Source organism: Ruditapes philippinarum, unplaced genomic scaffold (genome assembly GCF_026571515.1).
Source record: "Ruditapes philippinarum isolate M1 unplaced genomic scaffold, ASM2657151v2 ctg277_1_1_1_1, whole genome shotgun sequence".
NCBI lineage: Eukaryota > Metazoa > Mollusca > Bivalvia > Venerida > Veneridae > Ruditapes > Ruditapes philippinarum.
Genome location: NW_026859416.1, coordinates 171,171 through 194,832, shown reverse-complemented (window position 1 = coordinate 194,832; position 23,662 = coordinate 171,171). Strand labels below are relative to the sequence as shown.

General features: G+C 30.5%; 2 protein-coding genes across 3 annotated transcripts in view; both read left to right on the top strand.

Annotated features, from left to right (window-relative positions):
- The window catches only part of LOC132756413 (deleted in malignant brain tumors 1 protein-like), a 30,812-nt gene extending 26,437 nt beyond the window's left edge, over positions 1-4,375 (top strand). Inside the window, exons 31-38 of the mRNA XM_060747484.1 lie at positions 131-304; positions 481-648; positions 1,795-1,962; positions 2,085-2,255; positions 2,774-2,953; positions 3,278-3,400; positions 3,690-3,814; positions 4,124-4,375. Coding sequence (XP_060603467.1) covers positions 131-304; positions 481-648; positions 1,795-1,962; positions 2,085-2,255; positions 2,774-2,953; positions 3,278-3,400; positions 3,690-3,814; positions 4,124-4,375 — 1,361 coding nt within the window. The remainder of the gene's footprint in view (positions 1-130; positions 305-480; positions 649-1,794; positions 1,963-2,084; positions 2,256-2,773; positions 2,954-3,277; positions 3,401-3,689; positions 3,815-4,123) is intronic.
- Positions 4,275-23,662, top strand: part of LOC132756403 (mucin-like protein) — a 23,499-nt gene continuing 4,111 nt past the window's right edge. The window contains exons 1-24 of one of the 2 annotated variants that reach the window (XM_060747471.1): positions 4,275-4,462; positions 4,842-5,067; positions 5,294-5,556; positions 5,757-5,967; positions 6,350-6,592; positions 7,630-7,779; positions 8,182-8,376; positions 9,180-9,431; positions 9,640-9,829; positions 10,373-10,542; positions 11,978-12,148; positions 12,755-12,874; positions 13,754-13,885; positions 15,298-15,435; positions 16,055-16,168; positions 16,904-17,167; positions 17,465-17,587; positions 18,310-18,435; positions 18,801-18,926; positions 19,423-19,554; positions 19,954-20,031; positions 20,693-20,863; positions 22,130-22,249; positions 23,124-23,246. In XM_060747471.1, coding sequence (XP_060603454.1) covers positions 4,427-4,462; positions 4,842-5,067; positions 5,294-5,556; positions 5,757-5,967; positions 6,350-6,592; positions 7,630-7,779; positions 8,182-8,376; positions 9,180-9,431; positions 9,640-9,829; positions 10,373-10,542; positions 11,978-12,148; positions 12,755-12,874; positions 13,754-13,885; positions 15,298-15,435; positions 16,055-16,168; positions 16,904-17,167; positions 17,465-17,587; positions 18,310-18,435; positions 18,801-18,926; positions 19,423-19,554; positions 19,954-20,031; positions 20,693-20,863; positions 22,130-22,249; positions 23,124-23,246 — 3,874 coding nt within the window. In that variant the 5' untranslated portion in view covers positions 4,275-4,426. The remainder of the gene's footprint in view (positions 4,463-4,841; positions 5,068-5,293; positions 5,557-5,756; positions 5,968-6,349; positions 6,593-7,629; positions 7,780-8,181; positions 8,377-9,179; positions 9,432-9,639; positions 9,830-10,372; positions 10,543-11,977; positions 12,149-12,754; positions 12,875-13,753; positions 13,886-15,297; positions 15,436-16,054; positions 16,169-16,903; positions 17,168-17,464; positions 17,588-18,309; positions 18,436-18,800; positions 18,927-19,422; positions 19,555-19,953; positions 20,032-20,692; positions 20,864-22,129; positions 22,250-23,123; positions 23,247-23,662) is intronic. The other variant, XM_060747472.1, reaches the window with a different exon arrangement.

Below are 23,662 nucleotides of genomic sequence, written 5' to 3'. Positions count from 1 at the left end.
TACAACGAAAAAATGTACGAGAGTTGTCCATTTTTTTTTCCAAATTATAAAAGATACACACCATACATTTTAATGATTGTAATTTTGATTTACTACAGTTCTAACTTTTGCTTTGTTTTATTTTTTTAAGATTGTGGAATACCATCGCCAGATAATGCAAAAGTCGCACTCTCAGATAACAAAACAATGTACGGTGATGTAGCTGTTATCAGCTGTAATATAGGTTACAGACCAGACGGAAGCACGCCTGTTTCTTGCTCAGCAAATGGCACGTGGGGGTCATGGCCCCCGTGCAATATCATAGGTACTTGTTTCTTATATCGTGTCTTTCTACATTTACATAAAACCATTTATAACCATTTATATCATTAATGCCATGTTATATTATTGAAAATTATGCCTTAGGAAATGAACTTGCTGTATACAACAATTTTAATAATGATAATAACTGTTCTAACTTAATTGTTAATTTTCATTCAGATTGTGGTGATCCAACACCTAATAACGGTTATAGAAATTCCACCGTCACAATTTACGGCTCAGTAGTATCAATAACATGCGATCATGGATTAAACATCACAGGGAATTCAACAATTATATGTCAAGCTGACGCTACATGGAGTGATAACCCAGTTTGTGACGCTTCTGGTAAGTATAAATTGACAACAGATACTTTCCTTGTTTTGAAGGCATTAAGCAATGGGGTCCTTTATCCAAATCTTCTATTGCCCCACTATTTAGGACTGTCTAACTGAAGTATGTATTATGAATAAGATCAACAAGGCACGACGACGTTCACAGACCCACATGTACGTCATTTGTTAAATTGATTTTAAAAGGGTATCACTTAGATATAAAGACGGTAATTGTCTTTTGAATAACATACGCAATCGCTGCTAGAGCAAAAATCAAAATTAAAGCATATAAGAATATAGAGCCTTAAGAATGGCGACCTTCCCGAAGGCCTACCGCTGCTGCAAGCTCAGAAATAAGTGAAGGATAATGTGATGGGTGACAGTTTAATTGACATACAGAGGATGTACGATAAAGATTAAACAGAGTATTATTCATTTTTGCCGATTTTGGAATATGAAAACTCCGACCGTTGGGTACCAACAAATTCTGACTGTCAGTTAAGCAAAAACATTATATTATGTCAATCTAAAATTTATAGAGACATATCTTGTTAACTGGTGACTAGATTGAACGTGAGTTACTTTAAAGATAGGCGAGAAAGCATACAATGCAAGTACCTTTGTTCACCCTTCAAAACACCCAATGGCTTTTTTTCTGACAGATGATCATATCATATATGCACAGAAGAACCTTCTGGACGGGTTAGACATTGACTTTGGCATATCTGTCCTGAACCATTACTTTAAATAGAATATTTGTTCTGAAATAATTATAAGAACAAGTTATGCAATTTGTCCGTCAAAGAGACCTACGAGACTACAGAATGTATAAATCTTACTTTCCAAGATGACATTTGAAAGAAGACGTGTTTAAAATGTTTATTATTCAAATCTTACAATTAGCCATGGGTTTCGAAAATAAATATCTTTATCTAGCCAAATTACATGATTATCAAGTATTATAGATAAAAACCATAAAAGTTTAAATCTTTGAAAATTATATTTCAAAAGAACAAAATTAAAAGAAATCAATCAGTATAGTTAGTTTGTATGTGTCACATTATAACTTTAACAGCCTGCTTTTATGGTGCAAGTTTGCAAGCATATGAAGTAAATCATTTGAAATTTCGGATATTTATAAGAATTTTTCTGTTATCAGATTGTGGTTTATTGTCGGTACCAAACGGCAAAGTTAATGCATCTTCTGGTACAACAGTTGGATCTTCAGCTTTTGTGACATGTAACAAAGGTTATAGTTTAGAAGGGCCACCCATTGTTACATGTATGTTGGACGGATGGAATAGTAGCGTCACCTGCCAAAAGCAAGGTATGTCGGGGAATTTCTTTAAAATTACATCATTGTCAAGAAGCAGTTGTGGTTTGAACGCTTATTTTATACTAATGATATTCATGTTACATTTTGTAACACAATTTTTAAATATTCCATAGATTGTGGTGATCCAACACCAGAGAATGGAGAAAGGGTTGACAACGGTGGAACTGACTTTGGCAGCAGTGCAACTATACAATGTAACACAGGGTATGAATTGAAAGGGAACAACATTTTAACATGTGACGACGGTGGTGTATGGGGCGATAATCCGCTGTGTGAAATTAAAGGTAAGCGAGGAAGGATATGTTTTATTTTTACACTCCATTATATGATTTTGCGTTAAAATCTTCTATTACATATACTCAATGGGAAGCAATTATATAACGAAGTAGATTTCAAAATTGTAAACCATAAATTATATACATCGTAAATAGTTGTTGGCTTGTCAATCAACATAGCTTCAGAACAACTGCTTATTTACCTCTATCAGGTTTATATACTTTGTAAATTAACAAACATGAATATTGAAAATATGTTCTTGACAAACTGATTTGTACGCATCACAATATAAAAATAAACGACTGATCTAAAGCAGGGAATAAAGTTCCAGAAACTCGCGAAATCCTTGTAAGGAAACCTTAGCCAATATAGCCAAAATTAAATATTTGCCACAAACATAACAACTGCAATACGGTATTTTGGTTTCAAATACTATGAATTTCTTTCTAAAATGTGGCATTATCTCCAACATAACTAATCAATATATTTTGTATTGAATTTAAGTGCAACTATTGATATATTAAAGATTGTGAACAACCTAAGCATCTACCGGAAAATGGGAAATGGGATGATGCAAAAGGGACAAAGTACGAAGCGACAATTACTTTTCTATGCAATGAAGGATTTCTTCTTGTTGGGAATACATCGATCAGCTGCCAAAACGATGGAGAATGGAGCTCATTACCGCCTTTATGCGTAGAAAAATGTAAGTTGTTTTGATTTTAATATGATGTTATACACGTGTCGAATATTTAGTTTAGTATTGTTGTGAGGCACTCCGTAAATAAAATAATACAGAACTGATAAGTAATGTCTAAGTTTTAGGAAAAATTAAACTCGTCATTTCTATATATGTTTATAATAAATTTAGTTTCAATTAGTAAAAGCATTTTCTATTAGATGAATATTCTTTTGTTTTGATAAACCCATTTACATGATGTATGATGATATTAATTAGGCAATCAGTGACACACTTTAATAAAAAACTCATTAAACGATTAGTATTTCAAATGATTGTTCTGTTATATAGCAAATATAGGCGGTGCCTGTGTTACACGAGATTATTGTTATACGGAAAAGGCCAAGTGTACCAATCAATTGTGTTCATGTGTGTCTGGAATACATGATAAAAAGGCAAATAAATGCGATACAAGTAAGTTCAATCTGTTTGGTACTTTTTTTCTCTCTTTCAGATTTAATACATTATTTATGAACATTTTCTTTTCTTTAAATGAAATAAACTGCATTTCAAAAACGACGATCGCCAATCTTTTTTTGACTATTTCAATTTTAGAATATAAACATTAAAAGTTAATTTCAATTGTATCCTTCTTTGCAGATGTGATGATCACAATAATACTTACTTATAGCTGTAAATAACATAATAACATACTACTACATTTGCTCAATTCTCGTAAATTTCTTTTTTTTTCTTTCTTTAGTGCCACTGTTACCATATGGACTTAAACATAAAGATAAAGAAGTACCAAAAAGCAGCGTTTGTGGGGAGAAGATTTTATTTTCTCCGGGTATTCCAATGTTTGATAGAATACATAAAGAGTTATATGTAAGTTGTAATCAATCAAAGGTCATATGTTGGTTTAATTAAATTGTATTGTCAACAACGAGTTGTAGCAGATCTATTAGTGAAATTATAACATTTCTTATGATTTTAAGACTTTTAGCCCTGTTGAATTAGTTCTTTCAAATTTTTGATTGCCTGCTATTTTTCTTGGTTTTATGATTAATTATTATTTAAAAAACTGTATGTTCTTCCTAGTATCTAAAATGACAATAATACTGTATTGTAACATTACATTCTACGGAATAATTTGCCTTTATAAACAATTGTTTTTAGTATAACGTTGCGTTTTAGGTATGTTCAAATGGTATTATAAGCTTTGATAGTAAATATACAAATCCAACACCTCCGAGGAACAGAGACGGTGTTTCTGAGTTTGCTAATAGAACACTTATAGCACCATTCCATGCACCAATCAATTCATCATCGGGATCTGTTTTCTTCCGCATCTATGACATTCAAAACAATTACAAAATGATGAAAGAAGATAGGGAGTCTCCGTCTAGTTTGGTTACTTACCTAGAAGACATAGTGACAACATTTTGAGACATCGACAAGTTTGATGCCAGTTTTGTACTGCTAGCAACTTGGGACTCTATGAAGGCATCTAACAATGATTACGATAAAACACAGGTACGTTGTATTACCTTATCGATTAAAATTTAAGATATTGAAGAAAAGATTATATTCGGGCAACCCCCCCCCCCCAGTGTAGATCTACAAGAGAGAGATATTTTTCTTAACGTAACATTTTCCATTGTAACAGTTTAGTAATACCGCAGACAGTATTGATTTCTAACACGCATTATTTGTAAAATAATACCATAATTCCTAAATATATTTTAGTTTTGAAAAAAAAAGAACTGAGATAAAAGTAAAGATTATGAGGTTGTTTGAAAATTGAACAATAATTAAAGAAGTCAATACATAATAACTGAAAGTAACGAACAATAATGAACCAAATTTAGAAGTAATACATTCATGTCGGTATATATCTTCATATTTTTTTCAGGCCGTTACATTTCAAGCAGTACTTATTTCAGACGGTTCTGTAACATTTTCATTCTTCATTTATGGCCATGATGTAATGCAGTGGAGATACAAGGGAGCCCAGAACCCCACAATTTGGGTTGGATATGCGATAAATCAAACTAAACCATATACCCACCCATTTTCATTCTCTGACTCATCATTGGGGCTTGATAAAGTAGAGCAGAGTTTGCCTTCATCGTTTGACGGTACTGTCATTATCATTTATGTCTAATGTTGAACTAAAATGATTTACAACAAACCTAGACATTTATGCATTATAAATCGAAAATATATAGTTATTGGCATTAAAACATTAAAAGACTTATTACGAATGAATATTTAAAAATGAGGTGATAGAGGCACATAAACGATAAGAGATAATGATAAAATTCTAAGAGGGTCACTTATATTTTAATGTATTTTGTGTTTTAGGAGTAGCTGGTTTGGTATTTAAACCATTGTCAAGTATGACTGATTCCAAACCAAACTATGATGTTGAATGTATCACGTGGTACAACACAAATCTAGAAGAGAAACAGAAAAATGACATTATAGCAAGTGGACTTCCTGATTGTCCTTGTGACATAAGGTTATCAAGGACTGATCCATGGTTTTGGAATATTAGACGGTGGTCGCAGACACCTTACACGTGCGTCGATATGTTTCCTGGACAAATATATCAACCGTATGGAAAGGTCAGTATTGTTCAATCCGCATATTTATCAGTTAATTCACGTCAGAAGAAGGGGTGATCTAAAATGTTGAATAGCACAGTCTTTTTGTAGCTTTATATTAAATGTTGAAAATATATTCTATATAAAATCAAGATTATGTATTTGACCATGTATTTGAATATTCATCAATCGCATTATATTTCAGTCATGTTTTATTTCAGTCATGCTGTTACGATCTTTCAACACAGCTTTGGACGGACAGAAGACCTGTAGCAGGCGGCTTTTACCGATACCATCCAGACCATAAAGTGGATCATTATATAAATGACGTTCATCCAAGAAAAGTATGCTGTGAGATTTCGAACTACTGCAATCTTTTCTACGATTTACGTCCAACTGGTGCATGTTACGGGAAATCACCATATAATTTTGGTACGTAAAATATTATTTTAGCACAGGCATAGAAAAAAAATGTTTTTCATGTTTTTGGGATGTTTTGTGGTTGTTATATTTTTAGTTGTTGTTTTTTATGGGTTTTTTTTGTGATGATTTTGGTTGTTTTTTTGGATTTTTATATGTTTTTGTGTTTTTTTTTTATTATATTCTTTGTTTGTTTTTGTTTTGTTTGTGTTTGTATTTTTAGTTTTAGTTTCTGGTAACAGAAACAAATCAGAATATTAATAAATTAGTAAATCATTCAGGAAAAGATTGGTATATGTTTATCTTATTTTTTTTCATATTCACCACAAACGTATCCGCTACTATCAAGTTTTTATTTTGTATATTATTTATTATGCTCTCATTATTTTTAAAGGAACATTTTGGGGCGATCCTCATTTCCAAACATTGGATGGTCTTAACTTTACATTTAATGGCCTTGGAGAATACACTCTTCTTAAAGTTCAAACAGAAAATATTTCCTTTGATCTCCAAGCAAGAACAGAGCGGGCAAGGAAACAAGATGGGTCGCTGTCTGACGCAACACTTTTTAGTGCGTTTGCTGCAAAAGATTCATCCAATGCTTCATTCTATGTGGAACTGAACAAGGCCAAGAATGGTAACTTCCATAAAAATCTTGTATGCAAAAAATGACTACAAAAATTAAACATTGGTTTGAAAATGTGCTGACCTTGATTATGTAAGGATATGTAATAGAAAGAGCATCGAAACACGATGCCAGCTGGTTTGTAGCCCCCAAGTATTAATCAGATTGCAGAATGTTTTGATGTTCTCTGTCTTTTGTATCATAGTCAGACATAAAATCACGTTCCATGCTGTACAAAATGAAACCCCAGAAAAATAGAACCAATGAAAGAGCATATAAATATGATATTTCTCTGTCGTCACTGTCAGTAAACCCCAGCTAAAATGAGCCAATCAATGGGCATGCTCTAGAGTGCGGGTAACTAATACCTGAACTCTAGTTAACGCACAGTACATGTATATGTGTATACGATTTAACTCAGACACATTTTTAACAGAAAAGTCCTCAAACTATGATACAAATAATAGAAACATTCTGCAATTTCCTTTTTAATGATATACTATGCTCACATTTGATTTTTGAAAATATTGATAATTGCTACACAGTCTCTTTGTTTGTATAAAATAAACATGTTTCGACTTCATTTAAAGTAGATATGTTATGTTTTGAACTTTACACACTATTGGTGGTCTCAATATGAATATATAGTGTCGTTAAAAAAACTGGCAGTTTTTTCTAAGAAGAGACCAACTTTACTTGACCCTTAATAAAGAATGCAGCTTCCCATTCATAGTTTATTCATTCTTTATTCAAATTAAACATATTCAATAATAATTCATGGATTTCAATGCATTTCTAAAATAAAAAATATTTCACCCAAAGATAAGCATAGTATATCTTTAAGTATATAGAGTAGTTTTTGGTGATTTATGGGTATTCGTGTCATAGAAATTTAAAATATTCCTATTGTTTTTTTATCGATAATGGCATAATGTTTAAAGTTAACGTACATTGCCTCTTTAAGATTATCATAAAATGATATTAAGAAATCATAATTAGAGCTAGTTAAACTTGATTCATCAGATACTAACTATAGTTATTTATTTCAGGTCTTAATCTTTACGGAAACAAAATAGATTTGACTGATCAGTACATTTCCCATGATGATAACGAAACACCTTTTTCATATACAACCGAAGAGAAAAACATTATCATATCTAAAAGAGACGATACGCTAAGTGCACTGTTTACATTGAGTGGTAACTTGGTTCAGATATTCTTATCATTAACTTGATTCATAAAAACTCCTTTTTAATTATAATTTGTTATGTATACTTTACATACCAATTATCGGTTCTTTATTCAAAAATATTTTGTTTTGATATTGTTAGTGTCTTATTCCAAAATCTAGAATTGTCATGTAATAATGAAAGATGCTAATGTCCATATTTTTTCATTCCGCCTAGGCATTTATAAAAATTAAAACAAACTTGGCGAATTGTTTTTATATTATTATACTAAGATATGGTCAATACGAAAATTCGTTTATTAGTTTATCGAAATGATTGCTTTCTCTATTAAAGTGAAAACGAATGGCACATGTTAAAGTCTGTAACAAAAAACTTAAATGCTCACAATTTGTTGTTTCTATTGTGTTGTAGGCATAGAGTTGAACATATCTTATAGTGCAGGAATGTTATCACTGAACACAATAGTTCCTAAGACGTTAATTAATGCAACAACTGGTCTACTTGGTAATTATGATGGAATATCCAGTAACGACTTCATGATGCCAAACGGGACTGTTCTGTCTTCAAACGTATCAGAAAGGGAAGTGTTTGCTTACGGAAAAACATGTATGTTTTTTAATTCTATACGAGATATCCATTATAAACTTTCTTAATGATTTAAATGAGGATTCATGTTTTAAAGGTATACTCAGGCAAATTAATGACAAAATAATAAATGATCTTATGTACTCCAATCACGCTTAAATGACGTTTTTTTAAAGTCCCAGTATGAATTTCTGTATATATTCTATATATTTTTGGTTTGAAGCGTAAATATATCAACATATGTTGATAAACATTTAGCTGCCGACAGAATCATCGAGTTGTTTTAAAACAAGCATGTGACTTAAAGAAACCATGGAAGCTATAATAACATATATTGTGGATATTTTATGATTGAAACCAGATTAAGCCATTCATTTGACATGTTCTTTAATAAATTAACGTTTCCAGAGTTCACTGTGACAACAATTGTGACATCTTAACGTTCTAACCTGATCCACGCGGGTCAAGTTAGGAAACCACCATTATATTTTTTTAAGGAGAAAAATTTTGTTCCTGTGACTGCCTAGTGTATTCATTTTGAGGACATTTACAGAATAATGAATGAAAAATTCAAAAAGAAAAAATGAAAATTTTGCCTGTGTCTCCCTTTAAGTTTTAGGCCACATATAAATTTGATCTTGCTGTACTAATATAATACAAAAAAACGAACAACGTGCTCATTATTATTTCTTTTATTCGATCTTTGAAACAAGATCTCAATTGGAAAAGGAATAGCAGTTTAAGCATTTATCCATTTTATCGTTTTTAGAAATGTGAGTTAATTTATTTTAACACAATGTAAACTACTAATTTTCTTTTTTCAGGGGCAATTATCATGAATGATTCTGCATTTGTATATGAAGACGGAACCACCCATTTTGATTATCATAATGACAGTTATGTTCCAAGATTCTTAGATGAAGTTGACGAAGAAACAAGGAAAAATGCAGAGAAAGTTTGCAATGGATCACAAAACATTGAGTGTATATTTGACTTTGTTTTCACCGAGAAGACAGAAATAGCCGAGGAAGCTAATCGTATCAAGGGACAGGCTGATTCAACTCGTGTTGAACTAGGTAACACCATTTTACAGTTTGGGGTACACTGCATGCTGAAAATGTACTGTCTCATATATTTTATTCACTCTTGTTGAATTTATGAAAAGTATTTAAAAATTATATACATAGTGTGAGAATTGTTCATTTTATATAGTAAGTGAGATAATTGATACATTTTTATTTTCATAATACCTAATACCTTGTATATGTTCTCTTTATCTTTTAGACGAAACAGTGCCTTATTTGGTTGGATGTGATACACTTAATATAACAAAAGGAGATGACGTAAATTGCCAAGTGACTTTTGATGACGAAACAGAACTTCTCTTTATTGAAAACAACGTCGATGCTCAGATTGATTCTGAAACTTCTACTGTATCTTTCAAACAATTTGATGAAAACCCATCAGTAGTGCGGTATATCATATCTCACATTTCATTTAAATTTTAAAATTGTAAAATAAGTTACAAGGAGAAACATGTACACATATATATTTTCTTTTTATATCAAGCATCCTCACATAATCGGAAATGTTTTATAATGTATAGCTTGTGAAGCTGACAGAGATGTTGCACTTTTACATTATCTGTCATGAACAGGCTTATTTAAACAAAGTCTGTATTTTTTAATATAGAATTGTTGCTCTTTCAACTTCTTCCAACATATAACCTTTGCTTACTTTACAGGCTCAAAACGCTTAGTACACACAAATCTACATAGTAACTGTTTTCAAAACAAAAACTATAATTAAATAGAGCCAGCCAGATTGACAAAGACTAGCTAGAACAATTGTGATGAAAATATTTTTAACTTTTCAAATCATAGTTTTATGCAATTTAGGAAGTCAAAAAAATTTAATTTGAAAATACAGGTATGCTTAATGGAAATGTAGATTAATGCTATTGCAAACGTTAGGAAGGTATTTGACATTTGATTAAAATATTAACATATCGTTGCAGGTTTTATGCCAAGAATGCAAAAGATAGATCTTCGCCTTCATTTATTGTAAGTATCATATTATGCACCGGTTGTCATGGAAACGGGTACTGCACGGACGAAATACGTGAGGACACTCGAGAGACAGAATACTTCAAATATGCAACTTGTGTCTGCAATACAGGATATGAAGGTTAGATTATTTGTATCTCACATATGTATGACCATTTTTTATTGAATATAGATACAAGGTCGTAGAAGATCTTCCTTGTCATTTCATATTGATTATTATGATATAGAGGATATTTGTTTGTTTGTGTGTAAGATGAAATTTTATTTCATCGAGTGGGCTTTAAAAACAGTATTCTCACGAGTTTTTAAAGTTCACGAGATGAAATAAAATTACATCTTACACAACAAACAGACAAATTTTCTTTTTATTTTATGCTTAAAAACAAGTTAAAACGAAATTTCCATAATTTTAACGTTAATATTAAAACTGTTTCCCCCATTGAGAGCCCCATTTATTCGGAAATTCTCATTAAAAAAAAGAAGTCTTGAGCTGAAAAATAAGTCCGCCAATCAACATTAAATGACGGTGATATTTATTAATTTTATTAAAAAAATATGAATGATCGCTTGTTTTGATAATAAAAACAAACAATTCTTGTAGGAGAAAAAGTCCAACCATCCATCCATATTTCTGTTACTTAGTGCGAATTTATATTAGACCTGGCTTTGTAAATTGTAAGCGGCAGCCATTTTTTAAAGTTGTGTATTTCATGGGAGGAAAATAATTGTGTAAGATTCAGAGGATATAATTTGGATTTGTTAGTCATACACATTTTTAAAAGAAAGAAAACTTATTTGAGGATTGTAACAGACAAAAAATAAGTGTTGACAGATGTGAAAACATTCAGAAAAGGAGCTAGGAAAATGGAAAACTTGGAAAACTGCTCAAGAACGCTGGGTTGATTTAACTTATTCTTCGAGTTATGGCTGTCAATGCTTTCAATTTTTCATAAAGCATACGGCAGTTATTGCTCGTAGGATACTTTAATATGCCCAAATGTCATCAAGAGCAGTTTTTGCATGGGGAAGGAATGTATTTTTGAGACTGTCAAAATGAAACAAAAAAACGAAATTTGGTGATTGGAATTTCATGAATTTGAATGAGTAGAAGTAAGTTTTCTTCTTTTTATTACTTTTGACATTTAAGTTATTAATCAATTTCAGTTTTGCTTTTTCTTTAAACAGCCTGACATTGTCAGAATTGTCAACAAAAATAAAATTGAGGTACCACATGGGGAAAGTCTTAAAAAAGTAGTTTCGTCATTGAAAAGAGTGAAATTATATTTTGATAATTTTCACTGTGAAATTACCAAATATAATTTTCACGGATAAATCAGTAATCCACTGAAAAGCATAAAATAAATAGATATATATTTGGGTGCAATTGTCATTTTCAATTTAAATAAAAAGAAAATATTGCATTTTTAAAAACCATTGCAAAAAAATGCTTATGCAATTGGTTCTAAAAATGTCATCATACGATACATTTTGAAGAATGTTTTAATATTTGAAATATGATGAAATTTTAATAAAACTCTTTATATGTCATTCTTTAGGATCGGATTGTGAGAAAGAATTTGATGCTTGTTCAGAAAATCCATGTTCATTAGGAAGAAATTGTACAAGAATTCCAGTTTCAAGCCCGTTAAACAATGGTAAAGGTTATACGTGCGGTAAATGTCCACGTGGATATCATTCTCTCGATGACGACAATGAAGAGTGTTTAGGTATGAAAACCATGGCACTTGTCCTTACTTTTATAAATGTCTATGCACGTGTAAATATATTAATTACATGCTTTTCGGTGGTTTATAAAAATATATCAGTAATATAAAACTGATAATTTCACTGTTTTAAACAGTGAAATTATCAATTTCACTGTTTTGAATTTAAGCCCCTTACGTTGTTTCAGTGAAATACCAGCGTGCACAGTACTGGGAACCAACTTAATGACAAGACGTCGTAAATGTCGTCACGTGGTGTTATTATTTGGCGCGCTTTTATGCATGTGTATATATATGTATGTATACGTGTTACAAGATGACACTTATGTTGCATTTTTTTATCCTTTTTCTTAGGCAAATACGGAAAAACATCTTCAAAAATATCTATCTTTGGGTATAATATACATAATGGACTAAGAAAAAACGTTCAAAACCGTCGGTTTTACAAGAGTAATTACGCTTGGATTTAAAACAACTAACTGAGTATTTAATCTTACATCACTGTTTAAAAGTTTAAATGGTTTGTTGACAGGGCTATCACACTGTGAGTTTTTAACAGGATCAAGTACAGAGACACTTAAAGTATCTTTCCTGTTTATTTGTTTATAGATATCGATGAATGTAACCATAATGTGTGTGACCATAATTGCATAAATACTGACGGAAGTTACATATGCAGTTGTAAAGCAGGATTTAGAGTAGATTATAAAAACATCAGCATATGCCGAGGTGAGCGACTCTTTTACAACACGTATATTAGACACAGGTTTTAAGAAAATTCAGATGATGATTTTGGAGTTTTGCTTCGATATAAAATGCTAAGTCTTCTGATTTTATTTTTATTTAAGCTCAGATGGTACGTTAAAATCTGTTTTGTTGCTATATTGTGTAATTTTGAAACGCTCATTACAAATTATTTTTGCCTAAACTTTTATCTGATTTAAGTTACGTTCATTTGAAATGTATGTAATTCTGCCAAAGCACCATTTCAACAAGATCTTAACATCAGGTAGTTCTTCATTGTATATATTTAGCCAATCGCATTACCTTAAAACTGCCAAAGACGTTAGTATGTATTAAATTATTCCTTTTATATTTCAATCACACGAGTGACACATACTTAAATTAAGCACAACGTCATTTTTATCGACGACGTCAAGTGACGTTCGAGAGTGTTTCGTGCAACCAACCATGAATGTGCAATCAAAAGCATTGTAAATTCGTTTATATGTTTTTATAGTTCAAATGTTTAAAGCATTTAATAGTAAACAATATTTATAATTTTCTTATCGTACATTTTCCTATCATACATTTTTATTTTATTTCGTGCTTTCGCGTCAGTTCAAAATATTTTCAATAGCTCCTACTACAAAATATTTGAGTAAATGTTGATAAAAAATGTAATTCTATTTAGTTTAGCGACTAATACGAATTCAAATCAAGTGGCTGGTTTACGCATCATTATATAATATATTTCGTGGTTCAAAAGTTTGATTGAAGCTAAATTAACTATAGAAGTAATACGACTAGCATCACTGCCCTTATTGCTTTGATTTCACTACCTGAAGTCTTGTGTTAATAACTTTCAGTGTTTTATAAATATTTCAGACATCAATGAGTGTAACGAGGCCAGACACAACTGCTCACACATTTGTAACAACACAAATGGAGGATTTACCTGTCAATGCTTTCCTGGTTATATTTTCAACACGTCTTCGTGGAGATGTTATGCTAGTCCCGGTATTGTTTTATTGTTTGCGTAGAAATTGCCATTTCATCTACTTCTCTGACTATATGAATTGTCAGAATCACAATATGAGTTTAGATCTCAACCATATTGCACATTGTTCTGCTTAACAATTTATAGAAATCTTTTTAATATAATTTTACATTTTGACAGCGTCTATGTCAGTCATGTTTCATATTATTATATAAGGAGAATTATTTATTAAGAAACAAACTTTTGTGCGCTTTTTCACAACGAATTCAACAAAAAATATAGTTTTATCTGATTTTACATACTCTTAAAATGGTAGATGTTTGCACTAATCTAGTAACATCACTTATAATGTTATATAAATAATCGGAAACAAAATGATCCCTCGGAAGCATTAATCACAACAAAATTACATAAGAATAACAGACTCAGTTTGATTGAGTCTGTACATGAGGGATACTGAATAAGTGCAACATTCCTTACGCTCCCTGGCACCGGCTTGAGCTGTGCTCAATTCTCAACACTTAAAAGTGCTAGCATCAATGATCCTGAAGGACCAGAAAAATATAACATCACTGAAGTGAAAAAAAAAACCGATAAAGTGTTGGTTTTTTTCTAAGGTTCACCTTTACCATTTTGTTGCTATTTTTGATAACCTTACGAAAATAACCCTGCATTAAGTTTTATTCTGTCTTTTTGGGAGACGACGTTTAATGCTTTCTGTTTAAAAATTTTATGGTATAACATGTACAGTGTTGTTTGTCCCGCATCCATTACCAGTACTTTCAATAACAGAGTGCATATTTCTGCTCCTTGAGGGTCGTTGAGCACCAAATTCCTGTTGCAATGTAGTATATTTGGCTATTTCAATTACAATTTTTATTGCTTAATTGTTCCATTAATCCTGCATGAATAATGTTCAGTCACACGTATGTCCGCATTTTCAATTTGTTTTTTAAACACTTAAACACTATGACAGTTAAAGTTTAGTGTGTTTTGGTTGAGGGCGCATTAATAAATAACGTTTGGAGCAAATACCGCTTTTAATGATTCTAATCATTGGCATCTGTAGATGTATCTGAATACCATTTCTTTTATAATTATTTAGTTCTATGATTCTATCGGAGTTAAAGGAAATTTATGGTAGCAGGTTTTTACAAGTGTCGTTCAGGAACATACTGCAATAAAGCATTTTCATTATCACCGTTTTATGCGACTTCTCAGATTTATATTTTGTCTATTATTCTTATGCATGTTGAAATTGTATCACGACGTCAAATTCACATTGTCGGTGTTTTTTCTCTAACTCTGTAAATAAAAAAGGTATCCTATGGGAAGAAAGTTTGACCTGATTAATGATTATATCGAATGTAATATTCTTTAATTGTCAGATTAAAATCCTTAAACATAGGTTTACTCCTTTCTATTTTGACAGATGAAAAAAAGTCATGTAGTAAAAATGAAATTGCCACTTGTTATCAAACTGCCGGATGTGTTAAAGACAACAAAGGCAACTTCAGTTGTTTCTGTGAATCTGGTTTTGAGCTAGATGATACGGGCAAGCTATGTAAAGGTAAAATAGTATAATATCTATGAACTTATAATAAATGAAATGTTTTCAAGTTTCTTGAAGCCGTATTGTTGAATATTTCTTGCCAAGGACATTCATAAATAACAGAAAAAAAACTTACGTAGTGTTTTAACATAAAGACACTGGTATACTACAGAATTGTGAACTGTTTATACTTTAAAAGGAAGAAGAAATATTTAACAGGAATACAAAAAGTCAAGTCCGACAACGCTATTTGCAAAATACGTTTTGTAAACCGTTTTGAAAGCTCACAAATGTAAACATAATAGACCAGCTGAACTTGACTAACGTCACTTAGTATTAATTTCGATTATTTCTACTTATACATCAGAAAAGAATACATTATTTCTTCATTAGTAATTGAAAACATACATTTCATTAAGTTTTAATAATTATTTTTAATAATGTTTGATGCTTATCACCTGAATAATCATTGCTTGTGAAATGTTTTGGCAAAAAAGTATGTATAGAAAACAGTTTTGTCACTTTGAAAAAGAATCTCAAAAATGATTTATCAATTCTCAAATAATTTTTAGAAACATCTAATACATTGTTACGATCAAGCTCTATTTTATATTTTGATCTAATTACTTTTTCTTAGATATTGATGAATGTGAAAGAAGTGTCTGTCCACAAGATTGTTTGAATACAAATGGAAGTTTTAAATGCCAATGTTTTATTGGATACCAGTTACAAGAGAAAACAACATGTAAAAGTAAGTATATAGTTGATCAGATATAATTCATATATAAACTTCAATCTTTAATATAATATGCAACTTAAAGAAGCATGAAGTTGTTGTATCAACTGTTTATCAACTTCTTACTTTTAATTGATTTGTATTTGATGTATGGTGTTAATGAGTAATTATCAGATATTATTACGCAAACTACATGTACTACAACTTGTTATTCTCAAAATTTATTCAATATAAAAGGTGATATAATCATTACCGTATCAATACTGTGCTTAAATCTACAGTGTTTTTAAATCTATTGTTGTTGTTGTTTTTTGTTGTGTGTGTGTGTTTTGTTGGTTTTTTAATTCTTGTTGTTTCTTCTTCTTTGTTCTTTTTTGCTGTCGTTTGCTTTTTTATTGTTTTGTTTGTTGTTGTTTTAATATTTTTTTATTTGTTTTATTCCTTTTTCTTAATTCAATTTAACGAGATTTGCATTATTATTTAAGATCATATCATGATATGGCATATAACAGCATGTAAACACATAGGCTTTAAGCTATATTGGAAGCTATATTGTGACTGCCATAAGATAACATTTGTCTTTTATTATAAACGCCCTTATCGTAGCAAGTTCATTTTTCAGTTGTGAATTTTGTTTAAGAAAATCCACTGAGGCTTTTGTTCTTATCAGCTGATAATTCGAAATGCATCTCATATGGTAAATGTTGCGTTAAAAGATATAAATGATAATTATTATAAAACGTTAAATAGAATGCGATATCCCAAATTGGGGAGAAAACTGTTCCAAGAAATGTGAGTGTACTGGTCAAGGTGCCGATCGATGTGACCCTGTTAAAGGTTGTATATGTTTACCTGGGTGGACTGGTAAAAAGTGTAACATTGATGTTGATGAATGTAGAGACATTGTTGGTGATATCTGCAAAGACTCCCGAAAAGAATGTGTGAACAATCAAGGATCATACAGCTGTAGATGTATAAAGGGATTTATTGAATCATTCGACGGAACTTGTACAGGTATTGTCTGTTTGTGAATATGACTTGATTTAAAGCCTATTAAAGTATTTTAAACAGCTTATCTTTTTAATGTTTGCATTTGGTTTAAAAAGAAAACGTAGGTCGATATAAAACATTTTTTTCTTCAAAAGTCATCTTTTCATTTCGTCATTTTATAACCATGAAATTAAAAATCATAAAAAACCTATAAAAGTCATCTTTTCATTTCGTCATTTTATAACCATGAAATTAAAAATCATAAAAAACCTATAAAAAAATGCATTCCTTAAATGCATAAACTTCTTTTTCCAACAACAGATTTTGATGAATGCTTAAACCCTGTTACAAATGATTGCACGCAATCGTGTTCAAATACCATCGGTGGATATACGTGTGGGTGCCGTAAAGGATTTTCAAAAATTAACAAAACACACTGTGAAGGTAATTAGTTTTCAAGTATAACTAGGCTTTGAGCTATATCGGAAGCTATATTGTGACTGCCATAAGATAACATTTGTATTTTATTATAAACGCCCTAATCGTAACAAGTTCATTTTTCAGTTGTGAAGTTTGTTAAAGAAAATCCACTTAGGCTTTTGACATGTCGGGACTAGACTTTTTTTCAAATTAATGCGCCATTTGGTGTTGATCTTGACAAATAACTTGTAAAGAAATTTCAGATTATTCGCCCAATACTTTTTTCAGAGTGATTTCTTAAACTGGGAACTTAAATCGGGATAAGCATATCACAAAACACAATTTATTTCTGAGAATATAACTTTATCATATATTGTATATGTTTTTGTGTTGATATATATTAGTACTTGTAAATATATATTTTTAGGTTTTTCCATGTATTAGTCTTTTTAAAGGCTTGAATGTTCACGAGGAGAAGGATTTTATAAGACTTAGTCTTTCGTTCTCATCCTTTTCTTTGAATATATTATATATTTGTATTCTGATTGTATTGTATTATGTATATCATGTAAATATTCGGGAAATAAATATGTTTAAACTAATGTTCACGAGAAATTAAAACTTGTTAAACAGAGAAATGATAAAGTTTTTATCAGGCTTATTATTTACTCTGTTGAATGATTGAATTATTTTAAAATTGCATTGCGGATCATTTTTCTAAAACTTGTTATTTTATATTGTTTCAGATATCGACGAATGCACACTTGGAACAGCAGGATGTGAACAATTTTGTGAAAATAGTCCCGGTCACTACAGCTGTTACTGCTATTATGGTTACACACTTAATGATGATAGAAAAACATGCTTAAAACGTAAATTTACTGTTTAAACATGCTTTGATTAATAACATTATTTAGTTCACAATGAACAAGTACTATTTCAATTATAATTATCTTTCTGTAAATGAATTAACATTTTTTGGTACGGCAGTTACTTTACTATTTAAAATACTTTATTATATAAAAAAGTTTAATTTTAAACAAGAAACAACAAACAATAAAAAAATTCTTACACTTCATATGCATACATGTATTTACCTTTTCAATTAGTTGATACAATCCATTACTGAATTGCTAGGCTATAATAAATGTTGTTATCGTTTATCTATAGTATTATTTTATGTTATTAATCAATTGTTGTTTTTTTTTTGCTATTTTTCGGGGGTTTATTTTTGCAGTAAAAGATCCATGTAAGGATTTAAACGACCTTGACTGTTCTCATTATTGCTATGTGAAGGATGGTACATTTTCCTGCAAGTGCCGTCAAGGCTACAAACTACTCCGAGACAACAAGACATGTATAGGTAGTAATTGTTCCTTGACCAAACAATTTATATGCTTTTCTTTTATATGATTTATTTCTATATAGCTGTGTCTTATGTATCTCTTACATGTGATGTACAAGCTTGATTAAATAGGGAGGAATAAATAAAAAACAATCCCTGAAGTTATTTGTTTAGGGAGAATATTTTTCATTATGACGAAAATCATACATTATGGATAAATTACAATAACATTTTTGACAATTACGTTTGTCAATTACCGAATGAAGAAGAAACAAATCTGCTTAATCATAATGAGATAATATTTTCAGTTATAACTGTTAAATGAAGATTTATTTCGTTTGTTTTGATTTGTGGTTTAGTTCGTTAAATAGCTCATGAATAAATTTTATAAATTTATAGATATAGACAATTAAGTATGTAAATATGTAAACAATGAAAAAGTGTTTCAATTTCTGTATTCTGCTGGAAAAATTTGCCCCCAGTCAGAGTTGTATGTTTTGTCTTCATCATTTAGATATAAACGAATGTAGTGTTAATACCTTAAACGGATGTTCAGGCGGCTCCACATGCAACAATACCAATGGTTCATACGTTTGTCAATGTCCTATCGGAACAAAACTTGAAAATGACGAACGTACTTGTTCAGGTGAGTTTAAAGTACTGTACTTTTAAGAAAAGTACAACAGATATATCAAAAAGAATTAAAATATTTTTATTGATGGCAACCCAAACAGAGTTTTGAACAATTCAAGCTATTTTGAATTCAAAATAAAGCTAACTATTGTGTTTTAAACAAACTGTAACCATTTGTATTTTATAGTCTATATTAAAATCTGATTAGTTTTTCATTTTAGTATATAATTATGATTTAAAAAAAAAGAAATAATTATAATGTTTGGATTAGTGCTTCTTTATTATTGTTTAGTATTTATGTGAGACAATGTTTAAGAACTGAGCGATAATTTAGTTACAAAATAATCATATTCATGCCAATGTTACGTTCTGTTTGACTATCAATTGCCATTTTTGTCATTATATTTTGAAGTATGTGATGAATTTCATTTTGGAGCTGGATGTTCAAAGAGTTGTAGTTGTCTACATGGTCATTGCGACAAGATAGAAGGTATGTTAGCAGCAGGGTCCTTTATTTCAACCGTTTAATCTTATTTCATACTTCTACTTTACTTGTGCAACAATTTTATTGATTCTATTGCACAATCAAACTAAAATAAAACCAAAATGTTTGGATGTATTTTAAAATAAACATGTTTTCTTTCTGTGATGACAAAATATTATTTTATATTCAAAAGGAGACTGTGTAGCAAGTATAAATAATTAAGAAAATTTGAGCATAGTATATCTTTTGCCGTAAATTTATCGCCAATTTGGAATTGTTTGTACCGTTATATTATGTCTCAGTACTTTATCAGAAAGACACGAAGTGTTAAGAACTTTTTTGAAGTTATGGAAAATCACTAGCTACTTCTTATTGATATTTTTCTGTTTCTTCGGAATCATCGAGGCCACAACATAAGTGTTGAAGCCTTAGAGGGTCTACGGATTTAAGGGATAAAGCATCTTTCTAGACTTTTAACAAACATTATTAAAGTCGATTATTGGGTATATTTGCAATGGTCATCTATTGTAGAATCTGTTAAAATTGGTATATGGTTTGTTTGTTGAATTTCTATTCAACACTATTATAATTCTACTTTTTAATCAAATTGTTACTTTCAGGCCCTTTGCATATTAATAACCTTATAGTTGATTTATTCATATTCCAGGATGTATTTGTTCTCCTGGTTGGGAAGGCGCTAACTGCGACATTGATTTAAATGAGTGTACAAGGAAGGCCAATGTGTGTAAGGGTGATCACATTGAGTGCGTTAACCTACCCGGAAGTTCTGTTTGTAGATGTAAGACAGGATTTCAAAACGTCTCTGGTCATTGCCAAGGTAAATCTTGATGTTTCAAATGAAGGTTTCGTATCATGTTAATTCTAATTGTCCACTTTTTCTCATAATTATAATTCATGAAGAATTTCCTATATGTATTTTAGAAGTAAAAAGCTTTTAAACGTATGGGCGTTACCAATATTATCGCGATGAACTAGTTATTTAATGATTGTTTCTTCAAACGCTGTTAGGGCAATCCGTTGTATCCTACAGAAACACATTACACTTATTTTTAATTACTTGGTGCCAAAAAAAAAACGAAAAAAAAAACAAACAAGAATGTGTTTACAATCATTAATCACATGCACAATCGATTTTAATCAATTTTAAATATATTTTGTATAGACAAACGATAACGATTCCTATCAGTAAACCTCTTTTGGTAAGGAAGCTATCCAGCTAGCTTACGGAACGTCGGTGGTTCTTCTCAGGTGCCCGTTCGGAAGGGCACTGAGTTCTTCCTCCACCAGTAAAGCTGGAACGTCGCGATATGACCTATACTGTGTCGATGTGACGTAAAACCCCCCCAAAAAAAACAAACAAACAAAACTCTTTTGTTAAACCGATTTTATTAAGCAAGGTTTAAAAGATGTTTTGCAACCACGGTTCACCAAGACAAATCCAAGCTAGTATTTTAAACGTATGTTTTGTTGTTTTTTTTTTTGTTGTTTTTGTTTAATTCCGTGTCTTTTCATTAAATATACATTTTGTATACCATGTTATGAAATCACATCTATCAATCAAGCACAAGTCAAGAGTTTTCAATTTTCATCTTATAACATTTGGTGCAGACATTGCGAAAGGTTTTTAAAGTGCATCTATTTTACAATGTACATACCATGCTTGCTTTGAAACGTTATTAACGGACGTTGATAAGTTACCTTGTTATGATCCACAGCATTCATATGAACAATCTTATAGTATTAGTTCTCCGATGGTGATTTTTTGTACACATTCATGCATTGGAAGTTAACCTTTTACATGTTTTACTTGATGGATGTTCCATGATATAATTGTAATATCGGTAAATTGTAACTATAATTCAATACCTGCTATTGTAAAAAGTCAGGTTATTGCAAAATATGATCTAATTAATAAAAGGTATACAACATATGTGATTGACGAATGGCATGTTCATAAGAAATGTACTATTAGGAATCATGTTAAAAAAATATTGAAAAGGAAATATAAAGAAATGTCATTGATTTGTCAGTTGTTAACTACACTTATATAACCAGATGTGTAATTGATCAAGTTCCTTTCTAGACATAGATGAATGTCAGAATAGCACCTTAAATACTTGCGATCAGAAGTGCATCAACAAAAATGGCAGCTACGCATGTGCCTGCGAGACTGGCTTTGTATACCGTGATGAACAATGTGAAGGTAAAACACGTACAATACAAATCTGATTTTGTTTCATTGTTCACTCTCATTCAATTACTATTATCATTTGTCATCGTGACATCTTCTTATCCTTTACAATGTACCTGATAAAACTAGGCAGACAAGTCACTGCACGTTATTTTTCCATTTAATGTTCATTCGAAACAGAGGTCAGTGACACAAAAAATATGTATAATATTTCTGTAAACGTGTTGTAAAACTATGTAAAGTTTAAATATATTCTATAATACATGTTTCTTTTTGCTTTATAGATATATACAAAAAATATGCCTTTACGTTATAGGATACAAATAACATTCATAAATTGTCATAGAACAAATCACTTTGTTATATATAAACTTGGCCCCTATTCGGTATTGTGTCCTGTTGGGTTCATTGCCGTTGGTCCTGTGTTGGGGCATGCGTTTATAAAATTCCACCCTTCCTTGTTGAGCTTGTTGTTTTAATTTTAATTATAAACAACTTTATCTTTACAATGGTATTGACAAGTTGATAAATTCGGGAAAGGGTTAGTGACTTCTTATACGTGAGATAAAAGGTATTATAGTAATTAAACAAAATATTCGTTTTCAAACCTGTTTGTATTTATATTCTATATTTTTTAACATTATTCTATCTAAAAACTTAATAGAATGGTGTAACTATAAATAATAATAATGCTTTAATGAAATATTTTAAAATGAACAGATTACACGATGTTTGTTATATTCATTGTTAACTGTAATTTTAATTATATGTACTTTTTCAATCTTTAACTACCTGTCATATGTCCATCGAATTAAAGCTTGAATACAATATATTGTGTAACTGTAAATGTTATGTAAAATTTAGAACAAATGTTTATATTTAATAGATATCAACGAATGTCTACAGGGTGATAGATGTGACCAGGTATGTGAAAATACAGTTGGAAGCTACAGGTGTATATGTGAAGAGGGATTCGGCCTGGATCTGACGGATAGAAAGTCATGTAAAGGTAATGGTTCAGTTGTAATTTATTTTATGCATGAACATCATTATCTTTTGTAACCTCATATTATTAAAACCTTGTGTTTCAAAACACCTATACAAATAAACAGAGAAAAAATAAAACATAACTTGTAGTTTTGAAGAATCTTAAAATAGATAAACTCATCAGAGGAGAGTGGAAATCCCAAGACAAAATTAATGTCAAAATTTTAAGAAAGACGTTATGCATTTGAAAATGTCAACATTTACTGAAGTAAGACTGACCAAGCGTCAAAGGTACAACACAAACATTACATTGCAAACCTGTACAAGAAATATAAGGATTTAATTTTAATAACATAATTGAAATTTCAAAAGCTTTTAAAAATCTTGATTTCATCAAATTTAAATAACCAATAATGACGTTATTGAAAAACAAATAAA